The 13,380-nt window shown below is 44.0% G+C and overlaps 1 protein-coding gene across 2 annotated transcripts in view; it reads left to right on the top strand.

Moving 5' to 3' along the window:
- Positions 1–3,040: 3,040 nt before the first annotated feature.
- Positions 3,041–13,380, top strand: part of Tep1 (telomerase associated protein 1) — a 49,757-nt gene continuing 39,417 nt past the window's right edge. The window contains exons 1-4 of one of the 2 annotated variants that reach the window (XM_029469133.1): positions 3,041–3,123; positions 9,860–10,450; positions 11,606–11,779; positions 12,369–12,503. In XM_029469133.1, coding sequence (XP_029324993.1) covers positions 9,884–10,450; positions 11,606–11,779; positions 12,369–12,503 — 876 coding nt within the window. In that variant the 5' untranslated portion in view covers positions 3,041–3,123; positions 9,860–9,883. Of the gene's footprint in view, positions 3,124–7,942; positions 8,087–9,859; positions 10,451–11,605; positions 11,780–12,368; positions 12,504–13,380 lie in introns of those variants that run through there. The other variant, XM_021181922.2, reaches the window with a different exon arrangement.

Raw genomic sequence — 13,380 nt, 5'->3', positions numbered from 1 at the left:
AAGGGGCCTTTCCCCCTTGATCACTAATTGAGAAAATGCCTTACAGTTGGATCTCATGGAGGCATTTCCTCAACTGAAGCTCCTTTTTCTGTGATAACTCCAGCTGTGTCAAGTTGACACAAAACTAGCCAGTACAGCCATATACCCAAAAGATGCCCACCATATCACAAGGACACTTGCTCCACTATGTTCATAGCAGCCTTATTTATAATAACCAGAAGCTGAAAACAACCCAGATGTCCCTCAATAGAGGAATGGATACAGAAAATGTGGTTCATTTACACAATGTAATACTACTCAGCTATTAAAAACAAGGACATCATGACTTTTGCAGGCAAATGGATGGAAGCAGAAAATATCATCCTGAGTGAGGTAACCCAGACCCAAAGGACACGTATGGTAGCTACTCACTGATAAGTGGATATTAGCCCAAAAGTACAGAACATGTAGGCTACATCCCACAGACTGCAAGAAGGTTAACAAGCAGAAGGGCCCTAGTGAGGAGGCTTCAATCCCACTTAGAAAGGGAGAAGAAAATAATCATGGGAGGCAGAGGGAGGGAGGGAGCTGGGTGGGAGAGGGGGAGGAGGAGGGGAAAGCAGGGCCGGATCAGGTATGGGGGGAGACAGGCTGGACTGTAAAAAAATACATATAAGTAAATTTTAAAAATCCCACCCAGAATCCCTGGGTTGACTCTCAGCTTTGAGGCCCTTCTCATCTTCTTGATGAGAGCAGTTTGTGTTATTTCATGTTACGTTTTTTTTTTTTGAGATTATAATATAATTACATCATTTTCCCCTTCCCTTTCCTCTCCCCAAACCCTCTCATATATCCTTCCCCTTGTTTTCTTTCAAATTCATGGCCTTTTTAAAAAAATAAACAAAACAAAACTTGGTTGTTATTACACACATATATGTGTATATTTATATTCCTAAATGTGTAAATGCAATTGGCTCAGCCTGTATAATATTAGTTGTATATATATATATATATATATATATATATATATATATATATATATGTTTTCAGTGCTGACCATGTGGTATGGCATAACAACTGCAGTTCTCTTCCTAGGGGAAGACTATTTTTCCCAACCCCAGCATTTCTTAGTTGGCTGCAGGTGGGGGTGTAGCCTCCCTGGCTTTCCCTGATCTGTGTTAACATGGCGACTGGTGTCATTACTCAGGTCACATTTAGGCAGCTATATTGGTGAGACTTCATGGGTGTGTAGCTTCTGGGAGACACTGTCTCGTAGCAAATTCCTCGATCCCCTGGATCTTACACTCTTCACATTCTGTCCTCTCGTAGCAAATTCCTCGATCCCCTGGATCTTACAATCTTCCCATTCTCTCCTTCACATCGATCCCCGAGCTTTGTTGCAAGAGTTGTTTTGTAGCTGTATCTGCTGGGATTGGGCTGTACAGCTGCAATTTGATTGGTTGCAGTTTTCTGTAATGATCGATGTCTGTTGCCAAGGGAAGTTTCCTTGATGAGGGGTGAGGACTACGCTTACCTGTGGATGTAAGAGAAAATATTTCGAATGTAGTCAGGGATTGTGCTGGATAGTTTATGTTAACTTGACACAAGCTCAAGCCATCTGCGGGGGTGGGGTGGGGAGGGGAGTAGACAAGCCCCATAGGGTGTTCTTTTAAATTCAGGATTGACGTTCCAGGGAGCAAATTCATTGTGGGTGGTGCCTTTTTATGGGGTGGTGGCCCTGGGTTATATAAAAAATCCAGGCTGAGCAAGCCACAAGGAGTAAACTAGGAAGCAAGTAGCACCCCTCCAAGGCCTGTCCTGACTTCTTTTGACTATGAACAGCATTGTGAAAGCACAAGTGGAACAACTGTTTTCCTCCCCAACTTACTTTTTGTCATGGTGTTTCGTCGCATCAATAGAAACACTAACAAAGGCAGGGACCATGATGGCTTAGTAAAGTGTTCTGTCTCTTTTAATCGTTTGTCTTTCTGTTTGCTGCTCTACCCCTCCCATCTGTCACCGGCCTCTCCTTGGTGTCTGCTGCTGCTGCTCTTCCTTCCACAGCTCTGTATACTGTCTCTCCCAGAGGTCCAACCCATCCTCTGTCATCCCACAGAACAAACCCTGCCGATTCCCTAACCAGCTTCCTCTTTTTCCCAGTCCACACATAACAATATGGGTCCCAGGGACCAAACTCAGGGTGTCAGCCTTGGCAGCAAGTGATGTTACCCCCTGAGCCACTCAGGTTCTAATATATGCAAAGAACTTGTTACTAGAGAGAAACAGTGCAAATTAACAGAATGTAGCAACATCCACCTATGTTTCTAAAGATCTAAGTGACAAACTATAGTCATGCAGTAGAAATACAGAAGTCCTCATAAATATCAGGGGATGGTGCAGGCAACCATAGTTGGGAGAATGAAAGCTTATTATAAACCCAAGTTTTCAACATCTTCGCTGTTAAAAGGTAGGTAAAACATAGCTTTCACATAGTCATTACATGAACAAGGTTATACTTTAACTACTGTTTCTTCCAGGTAAAGACTTTACGATTATATGTGAGCCTATTTTTTTTTTTTTTGTAAATATAAGTAACAGAACCATATGCAGAGTGGTTTTTAAAAAGTAATGCTGATGGTTGTTACAGAGGAGAAATATACACTATACATCTAAAGAAAGTTATTGGAGATGAAGGGGAAAGGATTCCTATAGAACCAGGGGTGTTTTCTCTGGCTTACTCCTTTGTAAGCTTCTTAGCTGAGGCTTGTCCTTCCCTGTTCAAAGTCTATCTTCTCCAGGATATTGCTGGAAACTCCCTAAACCCAACACACTATGTATTCCTGCAGTTTGTGTGTTGTATCATCCCCTTCGCCCTTGACAGAGGATTGTTGAATCAAAGTGGAGGAGGGCACCGAGTAGGAAATAAAACCGAGGCCAGCCAACCATTTTAATAGATGTAAGGGTCTTATCAAAAGGACTTCCGGGGCCTGCCAGATGGCTCTGCTGCTAAAAGCGTGCCACTACGTCTGACATTGGAGTTTGACCCCTGGAACCTCCCTGGTGGAAGGAGAAAGGCAACTCCCGTAAGTTATTGACCTCCACAAGTGTGCTACGGGCATACATGTATGTGTGCACACACACAAAGTAAGTACAAATGTAATAAGAATGTTTGAAAGGCTTCCAAAGATTGGAGGGAAGGGATACTGCCGACTTAGAGGCAAGTCAGTGTAGATGTTACCCTTGTCTGATGGCCACTGGAGTTCACTGTCACTTGACAACAGTTAGGGGTGTGGGTAATAGAGAGAGGAAAGTGGGGGAGGGGTATGAGAATAAAGTGTAATGACATGTGCATATGAAAATGTCATAATTATAAGGGGAGGAGTGGGGTGGGTATAATCAAAGTACACTGTATGAAATTATCTAAGAATTAAGAACAATATTTACAAAAGAAAATGTCATAATTAAGTCCATTACTTTGCATGCTAACTTAAAAGTCAATAAATTTTAGAGGCTGGAAATATGGCAAAGAGGTTAAGAGTATGCACTGCACTTCCAGAGAACCTGGGTTCAATCTCCAGCACTTATGCCAAGCGACTCATAATCACTTGTAGCTCCAGTTCCAAGGGATTCAATATTTTCTACCCTATCTCTTGGAGGGCACGCATATATGTGGCTACACACACACACACACAAACACAGATGTTGTTAAAAATAAATTCAAAAAAATAAATCTAAACACTTGAAGATAAAGAAAATACGAGATTTGAGAACTAAACAAATTCAAGGTGGTGGAAAGGACAGTGTCTCTTCAACTTGATTTGACAAAAATTCTTAGTGCAACAATGATTGTCAGCTAAAGAAAGAATGCTTCGACTCAAAAAAGGCGCTGCTTGGTGAAGTAGGGCATAAGGAAGAAAATGTGGGCAATTAACACTTAGCACCATCCAATTAAAAGACAAGCTGAGAGGGCTGGAGAGATGGCTCAGTGGTTAAGAGCTTTCAGAGGTCCTGAGTTCAATTTCCAGCAACCACATAGTGGCTCATAACCATCTATAATGAGATCTGATGCCCTCATTTGGCACACAGGTGTACATAGGGATAGTACACTGATATACATAAAATAAATAAATAAATCTTAAAACAAAAGACAATGTGAGTTTGGACTTGGAAACCATCTCACTTAAAAATTTTCTTTGTTGTGAGCAAAGATAAAACTTATGCTTTCAAGCTGGGTGTCGTGGCACATGCCTTTAATCCCAGCACTTGGGAGGCAGAGGCAGGAGGATTTCTGAGTTTGAGGTCAGCCTGGTCTACAAAGTGAGTTCCAGGACAGCCAGGGTTATACAGAGAAACCCTGTCTCGAAAAACCAACCCCCCCCAAAAAAAAACCCCAAAACCTTATGCTTTCCCCAAATCTAGAAACCAAGTCCAATTTTAAATTTTGTTTTATTTCTGTTTCTTTTTTAAAGAATTATTTATTTTATGTGTACACTTGTAGTCGTCTTCAGATACACCAGATGGTTGTGAGCCACCATGTGGTTGCTGGGAATTGAACTCAGGACTGCTGGAAGAACAGTCAGTAAACTTAAAACTGCTAAGCCATCTCTCCAGCCCTGGCTTTTTCTTTTTTTTCTTTTTTGTTTTTTCGAGACAGGGTTTCTGTTTCCACAGCAAGCACCAGGAATATAGTGGCAGGAGGATCACTTCAAAGTCAAGGCCAGCCTAGTCTACATATTGAGTTCTAGGTCATCTGGGACTTTGTAGTAAGTAAGACCTTAACTCAAAGAGCCAAACCAACTGGCCAACCAACCAAATAATAAAATCAAACAAAGCCGGGCGTGGTGGCGCACGCCTTTAATCCCAGCACTCGGGAGGCAGAGGCAGGCGGATTTCTGAGTTNGAGGCCAGCCTGGTCTACAAAGTGAGTTCCAGGACAGCCAAGGCTACACAGAGAAACCCTGTCTCGAAAAAAACAAACAAACAAACAAACAAACAAACAAAACAACAACAAAAACCAACCCATGGAGGTTAAAGCTTCCTAACAGCTAGCTGCTCACCTGAACTGAGAAATCGGATCTTCGGGATGGTGGGCACAGTTGACACAACCCAGTTTCAATTGCTGTGACAGGGAAGATTCCTTTGCTTCAACCTTGTACAAAAAAAGTTACTAAAATTACTTGGCATTAACTATTTTTCTATTGTTAAGCCTTAAGCTCAGCAGCCTTAAGGAAAGTAACTGAAATGTCCAATCTGCCTTTTGTCTCTGCCTCCTTCAGCCTTTCTGTCTATAAAAATATTGTTTCCTGCTTAGCCTACAGGAATGTATACTTTCTGAGGTGTTGCTCAAGTCTAGAATGACATATAACTATGGTCCTTAAGGCTTGCTGGGGTCGTTTTATAGTAGAGTACAGCTTTGCGTGCTTCTGGCTCTGAGTTGGAGCCATTGCACCACCATTCCTGAAAAAGAAAGAAGGGCATAGACGAGGTCTCACCTCCTGCTTCCCCTTTCTCCATATGTCTCTTATGATGGTTATCCTTTCTAATATATTATATGTATTTGTTTATGTTAATTTTATGTGTATGAGTGTTCGCTTGCATGTATGTAATGCATTGCTCAAGGAAGACAGAAGAGGGATTCAGACCGATTTAAACTGGAGTTACATTGGTTTGCCACCATGTCAGTACTGAGAATCGAAGAGAAGCCCCAGTGCTTCTCTGCTGAGCCTTGTGATGAGTATTCTTGCTTGTCAACTTGACGCATGTGGAAAAAAAGGAAACCTCAAATAAGGAATTGCCTCCATCAAATTGGCTCCATCAAATAAGGAATTGCTCCATCAATGGGCATGTTTATGGGGCGTCCATTATAATACTACTAATAACTGTTACTATTAATTGGTGAGGAGGGCCAAGGACACCATGGCAGTACCACCATGGCATTCGGGCCTGGGCTGTACAGGCAAGATGAGCAGAAGCAGAAAGCCAGCCAGGAAGCAGCATTCCTCTAATGCGTCCTCCTTGGCTTCCCACGGTGATGGTAGACCTGTAGAGGAAATAAACCCTTTCTTCCCCAAGTTGTTTTGTCAGTTTGTTCATATGTTTTGAATCCACAGCAATAGAAAGCAATAAAGAACATCTCATGCTAGAAACTTTGAATAGCCCTGGGTTTTAGATTTTCAGTCTCGTGGTAAGAATCGCAAACTCAGCATCCCTTCCCCTACAGAGAGATGTCAACTGAGACTGATGGCTATTAATATGGATGGTATTGCATTCTAGGGATGGTTTTAGAAATCTCTCTCTCTCTCTCTCTCCACACACACACACATACACACACACACACACACACACTTATTTCTCACAATCGGGATAATTTTTAGCATTCAATATTTAGTAGGTGGGACTTAAGAGTGCTAGACCCTTAGTAACTGTGCAGAGCACTTCTACAGTGAGGGGCATTCTTGTGCTTACAACTTTGAATGATTCTGCCAGCCATTCATGCACATTAAAAATCCACGGGGCTATGAGATGGTGGCATGCATTTTAATCCTAGCACCCAGGAAGCAGAGGCAGGCAGATCTCTGAGTTAAAGGCCGGCCTCGTCTACAGAGTGAGTTCCAGGATAGCCAGGGCTACACAGAGAAATCCTGTCTCAGAACAACAACAAAAATCTATTAAAATTACTATTTATCTTTAGGGGTTTCTAATTTTTATATTTATTTATTTACTTACTTACTTATTTTATGGAGGCAAATGCTCCCTAAGGAATCTGGCTGGAACTTGAGATCCTTCTGCTTCAGCCTTTAAAATCTCTGGAATTATAAGGGTATACTACCCGGCTAGTAGTAATTTACATATAAAACAGACCTCCCCACTTTGTATTTATGAGTTTTGCCTCTATGTATGTCTGTGCACCACCTTCATGCCAAGTGCTCTTGGCGTTTAGAAGAGGGCACCATGGGTAATTAGAGTTACCAGTGGTTGTGAGGCATGATGAGGGTGCTGGGTACTGAACCTGGGCCTTCTGTAAAAACAGATTCTCTTCATTTCTGAGCCATTAGAGGGCAGCCTGGTCTACATAATGAGCTGCAGGCCAGCTGGGGTTATATAGATAGACCTTGTCTAAAAATAAAAGCCCAAATCCCCAAAATCAAAAATTTAAAAATTTTGTTGCTGGGCATGGTGGTGGTGGGATATTCCTTTAAATCCCAGGAGTTGGGAGGCAGGGGCAGGCGGATCTCTGTGAGTCAGAAGCCAGCCTGGTCTAAACAGTGAGTTCCAGGACATCCAGGGTTACATAGAGAGACCCTGTCTGAAAAAGAAAGAAAGAAACAATCAAAAAGGTTTGGTTTATTATCTCAGGTAGTTTGTCGCAGTAACAAAAAGATAACGTAATGAACTCAAATACCATGGGTAGCGTTAACTCTACGATCTTCCTGCCAGAGCCTTCTAAGTACTAGGATTAAATGTGTGTGCCACCATTCCGAACCATATTTTCAGAGGTTTTCAGTCAAGGACCCTCTTGCTTTGGCCTGTGGCAAAGCAGTTTACGGATGGGTTGGAGTGGGATTGAGTGGGGTGGCGACAGACGAAACTGTTTACTTCCATGGTGGATGAAAGGAAGCAAAAGGGAGAGAAAGGGCCTGCCTTTCAAAGTTCAGCCAAGGGAACACTCTCAGCGATCTTTCTTTCTAAACGTTTCACCACCTCCCAACAGCTGCCCAAGGCTGGCATGATTTTAGCACATAAGCCTCTGGGGTATTTTCAGGATACATAATACCATCAGAACATGACTGTATTGGGTGGAAATACAGCTCGGTTGGTAAAGTTGGCCTAGCCGGAAGTATGAATCCCTAAACTGTGCAAATCAAACCGGGTGTGGTTAGCACAACCCTGTAATCCCGGCATTTACGATATCCACCCGCGGCAGCCCCGCCCTCAGCCCCGCCCCTCCCTCGCCCAGCCTCGCCCCTTGGCCTCGCTAGGGTGTTGGTTTTCTTTCAGTTCTCTACTTCCAACCAGTCCACTGGCTGACCCAGGCCGGTTTCTGCTCCCAGTTGCGGAGAACCAACGCGCCCCTCTTTGCGCACAGCTTTTCCAATCCTGAGCGCAGGTAGAGCCCTGGCCGAGACCTGTGTCAGCTGGACTCCGGGAAGGACGTCCGAGCGAGCGTGGTGCAGCCGCTTAGTCCTTCCGGGCGGCTGGCAGGGAGGTGGGGTGGCCTTAGTGGGGCGGAGGGATAGAGGCTCAGAGAGAAGGGGTTCCTTTTGCCTTAAAGAATCCTAGAAGGAGGGAGTGACTGTAACAAATGAAGAGTGTTGTGATCACTTTTGGCAACAGAAACTCACTAGACTGACACGTTTAACAGTAATGGACACTAAGGTGCCAACATGGCAGGCTTCCACAACTTCCTAAGAAAAGAATAGTGGCTGAAGTATGGCCTCAGGTGCAAGGCCAAAGAAAAGGGACCAGGGTAGGAGTGGAGGCAGGTATACATACATACTAGTGTATACACAGAATATCAGTATAAAACTATCAATACCTGTTATCTCTGGAACTTGGGGAAGAACTTTAAAGCTTTCAGAAGTTTATCAGAATCTCTATAAACTCCAGAGAGGAAAAAAGTTACATGCCTTTATTTCTCTGTTAACTTAAAATTTTAATTGAGAACTTGTTTTTCACTCTTGGATTATGCCAGATGTGGCTGTCTATGTCTTAATCCTAGCACTGGGGAGACAGAGGCAGGTGGCTCTCTGTGAGTTGGAATCTGTATAATAGTTCCAGGTCAGCCAGACCTTTTTAGTGAGACCTTGTTTCAATACATACATACATATATACATATTGGATTAATTCTGAAATTCCTTATTACTCGTTGGGTGTGCATATGTGTGTATGTGTTTGTGTGTGCAAGAGTATGTGCATATGCGGATATATATACACGGGTATGTGGAGACTAGAACTCCACACCAGGTGTCTTATTCTATTGCTTCCCGAGTTACTTTTGGTAGGCTGGCTGGCCAGCTTGATGTAAGAATCTGCCTGCCTTTCAGTGTTGGGATTACAGTCATAGACTACTGAGCTTTACTGTCATCTAGATGTTTTATCAACTGACCTATCTTTCTAGCTTCCCCCTTTTTTTTTTTTTTTTTGACAAAGTCTCCTATATTCCAGGGTGATTTTGATCTTTTAACTTGCTATGTAGCCAAGGATGACCTTTGAACTCCTAATCCTTCTGCCTCAGTCTCAAGTGCTGGGAGTGCAGGTGTATGCCAGCCCAGCCCTCACTACTTTTTTTTTCCTTGTAGTACAGGGACATGAGAGGAATAGCAAGACACATTTTCTTTTGAGAAAGAGAGTGTCAGTGCTCATGTGGACCTGGAATTTGCTATGTAGCCCAGGCTGGCCTCCATGTTCTTATGCTCTCCTCTTCAGCTGTGATTCTAGACAGGTCGCCGCTATGCCATGCCAGGCTTCTCTCTAAGCTTTTGCTTTCCCTTTTCCCCCTGTCCCCTTAGAATTATGCCTGGGTAAATCTAAAAGGGGGGGCCAGCAAGATGGTTTAAAGTGATTGCTGTACAACACCTCAATACCGACCACTGGAGTTCAATCCCCACATCCCACTATAGGGGGAGAGAACCAACTCCCAAGGATTGTCCTCCAGCCTCACACATGCTGTGACATGCATGGGCAAACTTATAGACACACCTGTCTCCCCCTCTCCCTCTCTCAATACACACACACACACACACACACACACACGATACTACTACTAATAATAACATAATTTTAAGAAGTAAAAATATTTGTTGCCTATCACTGGCACAAACAGATGAGTATGGAGTTGATATGTTTCTAGTGCATCTCATCACCTGTTTTTTTCTTCTAGGCATATGTTGATTGTTCTTCAGCTATGGAGAAGCTCTGTGGGCATGTGCCTGGCCATTCAGACATCCTCTCCTTGAAGAACCGGTGCCTGACCATGCTCCCTGACCTCCAGCCCCTGGAGAAAATACATGGACATAGATCTGTCCACTCAGACATCCTTTCCTTGGAGAACCAGTGTCTGACCATGCTCCCTGACCTCCAGCCCACGGAGAGAATAGATGGGCATGTGCCTGGCCATTCAGACATCCTCTCCTTGGAGAATCGGTGCCTGACCATGCTCCCTGACCTCCAGCCTCTGGAGAAGCTATGTGGACATATGTCTAGTCATCCAGACGTCCTCTCTTTGGAAAACCGATGTCTAGCTACTCTCCCCACTGTAAAGAGCACTGCATTGACCAGCCCCTTGCTCCAGGGTCTTCACATATCTCATATGGCACAAGCTGATCTTCATAGCCTGAAAACTAGCAACCACCTGTTCCCTGAGCTTCCTACTAAGAAGACTCCATGTTTCTCTGAGGAACTAGACCTTCCAACTGGACCCAGGGCCCTGAAATCCATGTCTGCTACAGCTCAAGTCCAGGAAGTAGCCTTGGTATTTGCTTTTGGGTGCTCATCTTGACTCTAGCCTTTTTTTGTTGTATGCTCTGTTAGTAGATTGATTTCAGTGCCTTAGTTTCCACCTCTGATGATCTGTGTCTGGGGACCTTCTTTTCTCAGCATTTTTGGTATCAGCCTTTTGGTTCTTTTTGGATAGTTCTAGGAATTGAACCCAGAGGCAGGCACATGGTAGGTAGGCACTCTATTACTGAGTCTCTCATGACCTTTCTGAAGTACTCTTTACCTCAGGGCTGTTTTCATTGGCATCTTTATTCTTATCAAATATCTAGTGATTCTGGGTAATAGATCTTGCCTCTAGAAAGCCTCCGATCAAGAAGAAATCCAGCATGATTATCATAACAAAGTTATGCCTCAAAGGATGCCTTTGAGGCTAGACATGCTGATCTGTCTGTATCTGAGCTCACTTCCTTGAATGCTCTTGTGTTTACACATGTAAGCACATTTAGTTCATAGATCAGAATTAGCAGACAGGACCGCATTTCCTCTGTGGATACGTGGGGAAAAGTTAACCTGAACTTATTGTATCTCAGCTAACTATAAAGTATATAGTATATAGTTTGCCTTAGGCAAAGCTAATATTCCCCCTGGAGCTTTGAGTTCCTCATCTTTCAAATCAAGTCAGTGAAAAATGTGCTTCACAAGGTTCTCTTTCGAAGTACAGCTGCTATTGCCCTTACGTGATTTGCAGTTTGTAGAGTCAGACATACCTTATTCCACCAAATCTTTCAACAGCCCTATCAGGGAGGTGATAGTGAATGAAGAAGCTCGGGGCTTCTGGGGAATAGACTTGGGGCTTGGCATTCTTCTGACTCAGAAGGCACCATAATGAATTTAGAAGGTATGTGAGATGGCCCCGGCTCCCAGACTTGCAATCATGAAATGGCAGTGGGGAAGACCACGGAGCATCTGAGGAAAAACCCAGAAGGCTGGGTAGAGAGAGGTAGTGTGAGAAAGAGCACCAAGCTGGAGACAGGCCAGACTAAAGGTGATTAGTGTGGGGGTAAAGGGAGAGGGCTTATTAGTTTAGAGATTTGGACCTTTCATATCTCTAAGAGATACTTTCCTACCTCTCTGTTGGAGGGCTGTGCATGCGTACATGGTGCGATTTTATAACTGCCACTGTTTGTAGGGTCAATGGTGCAAAGAAAAGGAATTTCAAGAAGAAGAAAGTGCAGAAGTCCCAATGCCTTTGTACAGTCTAAGCTTGGGTGAAGAAGAAGTAGAGGCACCGGTCTTAAAACTCACATCTGGAGACTCTGACTTTCATCCTGAAACCACTGACCAGATCCTTCAGGAGAAGAAGGTAGAACTTCCAGAGTTGGGAGGTTCATGGTGGAGGGAAGGGTGAGGCTGGAGACCTGAATCGGGGCATCTCCCCATGTGGAACATGGTAGAGGGAAATGATCTCATTTCCTGCTTCCTAATCTATGTGTTCAGCCTCTCAGTTGAATAGACATCTTTCTGAACCTTGATCCACATTTTCTGTACCTATTTATTTATTTATTTATGCCTATGAGTATTTGCCTACATTTGTAGGTAGGCACTGTTTGTATCTTGTGCGTGTGGAGGTCAGGAAGGATGTCAGACCCCTCTGGGCATGGTGGCCCATGACTTGTATTCTGAGTATTTAGGAGGCAGAGGCAAGTGGATCTCTGGAAGTTTGAAGCCAACCTGCTCTAGGGCTACAAACTGAGACTGCCCCCTGCATCTGTCCCGCACTCTGGAGCTGGATTTAAAGGAGGTCATGAACCAATGTGGGTACTAGGAACTCAACCTGGGTCCTCTGCAGCAAATGCTTTTAACCACTGAAGCATCTCCCCAGCTCCTCTGTCCTTGACTGTACAAGTTGGTCTGTGTAGATCTGTATTTACTCCCTTCTTCTGTGTTTCAAGATGGCTCTCTTGACCTTACTCTGCTCTGCTCTGGCCTCAAATGTGAATGTGAAAGATGCATCTGACCTTACCCGGGCATCCATCCTTGAAGTCTGTAGTGCACTGGCCTCCTTGGAACCGGAGTTCATCCTTAAGGTATTGCGGTATGAAGGAGTGGGGAGAAGAGGGAGAGATTAATGTAGTTAAGGTATGAAGAGCTGGTTATTGGCTCCACGTGGGAATGCAAGAAACAGTTGCTCAGGAAGGGAGCAAGATGTCTGGGCAGTCTGGGGCCTAGTCCCTGGGGTTCTGTGGAGTGGAGAAAAGGGAGATGGGGTAAGGTATACTAGAATTGGTTTACACAGCTAAATGCACAAAGCTAGGCTGTGGGAATCTTGTTAACATGATGAAACTTGGATCTGGACGCCTGAGTATGTAAAACTCTTCCCCAGATATGTGTGAAGTAGACAAATAAATGATGGCTGCTTCAGAAGGAGAGAAGAGGGATGTTCTAGTTTCATTCTGTGCCTGCAATAAGGCACTCTAACCAAAAGCCACTTAGGAGAGGAGAGAGGACTGCTCTGTTTTTGCTTATACTTCCGGTCACAATCCATCACTGAGAGAGGTTAGTGCAGAAACTTGAGGTAGTAGCCATGGTAGAACACCATGAGCTCAAAGGATTGTCACGAAATGAACACAGTTGTTTAATCTTGCTCATTACTTCCAGAATCAGAATATTACTACAGTCTCTCACAGAAGCTACCTCAGGCCCAGTCCCTGTCACTTTCCCCTACAGCAAAACCAGCCACCAACCTCGGAGAAGTTGCCCAGGAAGGAAGCAGCCCTCAAGTCTTAGTCAGGGTTTCTATTCCTGCACAAACATCATGACCAAGAAGCAAGTTGGGGAGGAAAGGGTTTATTCAGCTTACACTTCCATACTGCTGTTCATCACCGAAGGAAGTTAGGACTGGAACTAAGCAGGTCAGGAAGCAGGAGCTGATGCAGAGGCCATGGAGGGATGTTCTTTACTGGC

Source organism: Mus caroli, chromosome 14, assembly GCF_900094665.2.
Source record: "Mus caroli chromosome 14, CAROLI_EIJ_v1.1, whole genome shotgun sequence".
Taxonomy (NCBI): Eukaryota; Metazoa; Chordata; class Mammalia; order Rodentia; family Muridae; genus Mus; species Mus caroli.
This window is presented reverse-complemented; position numbering and strand designations above follow the sequence as displayed.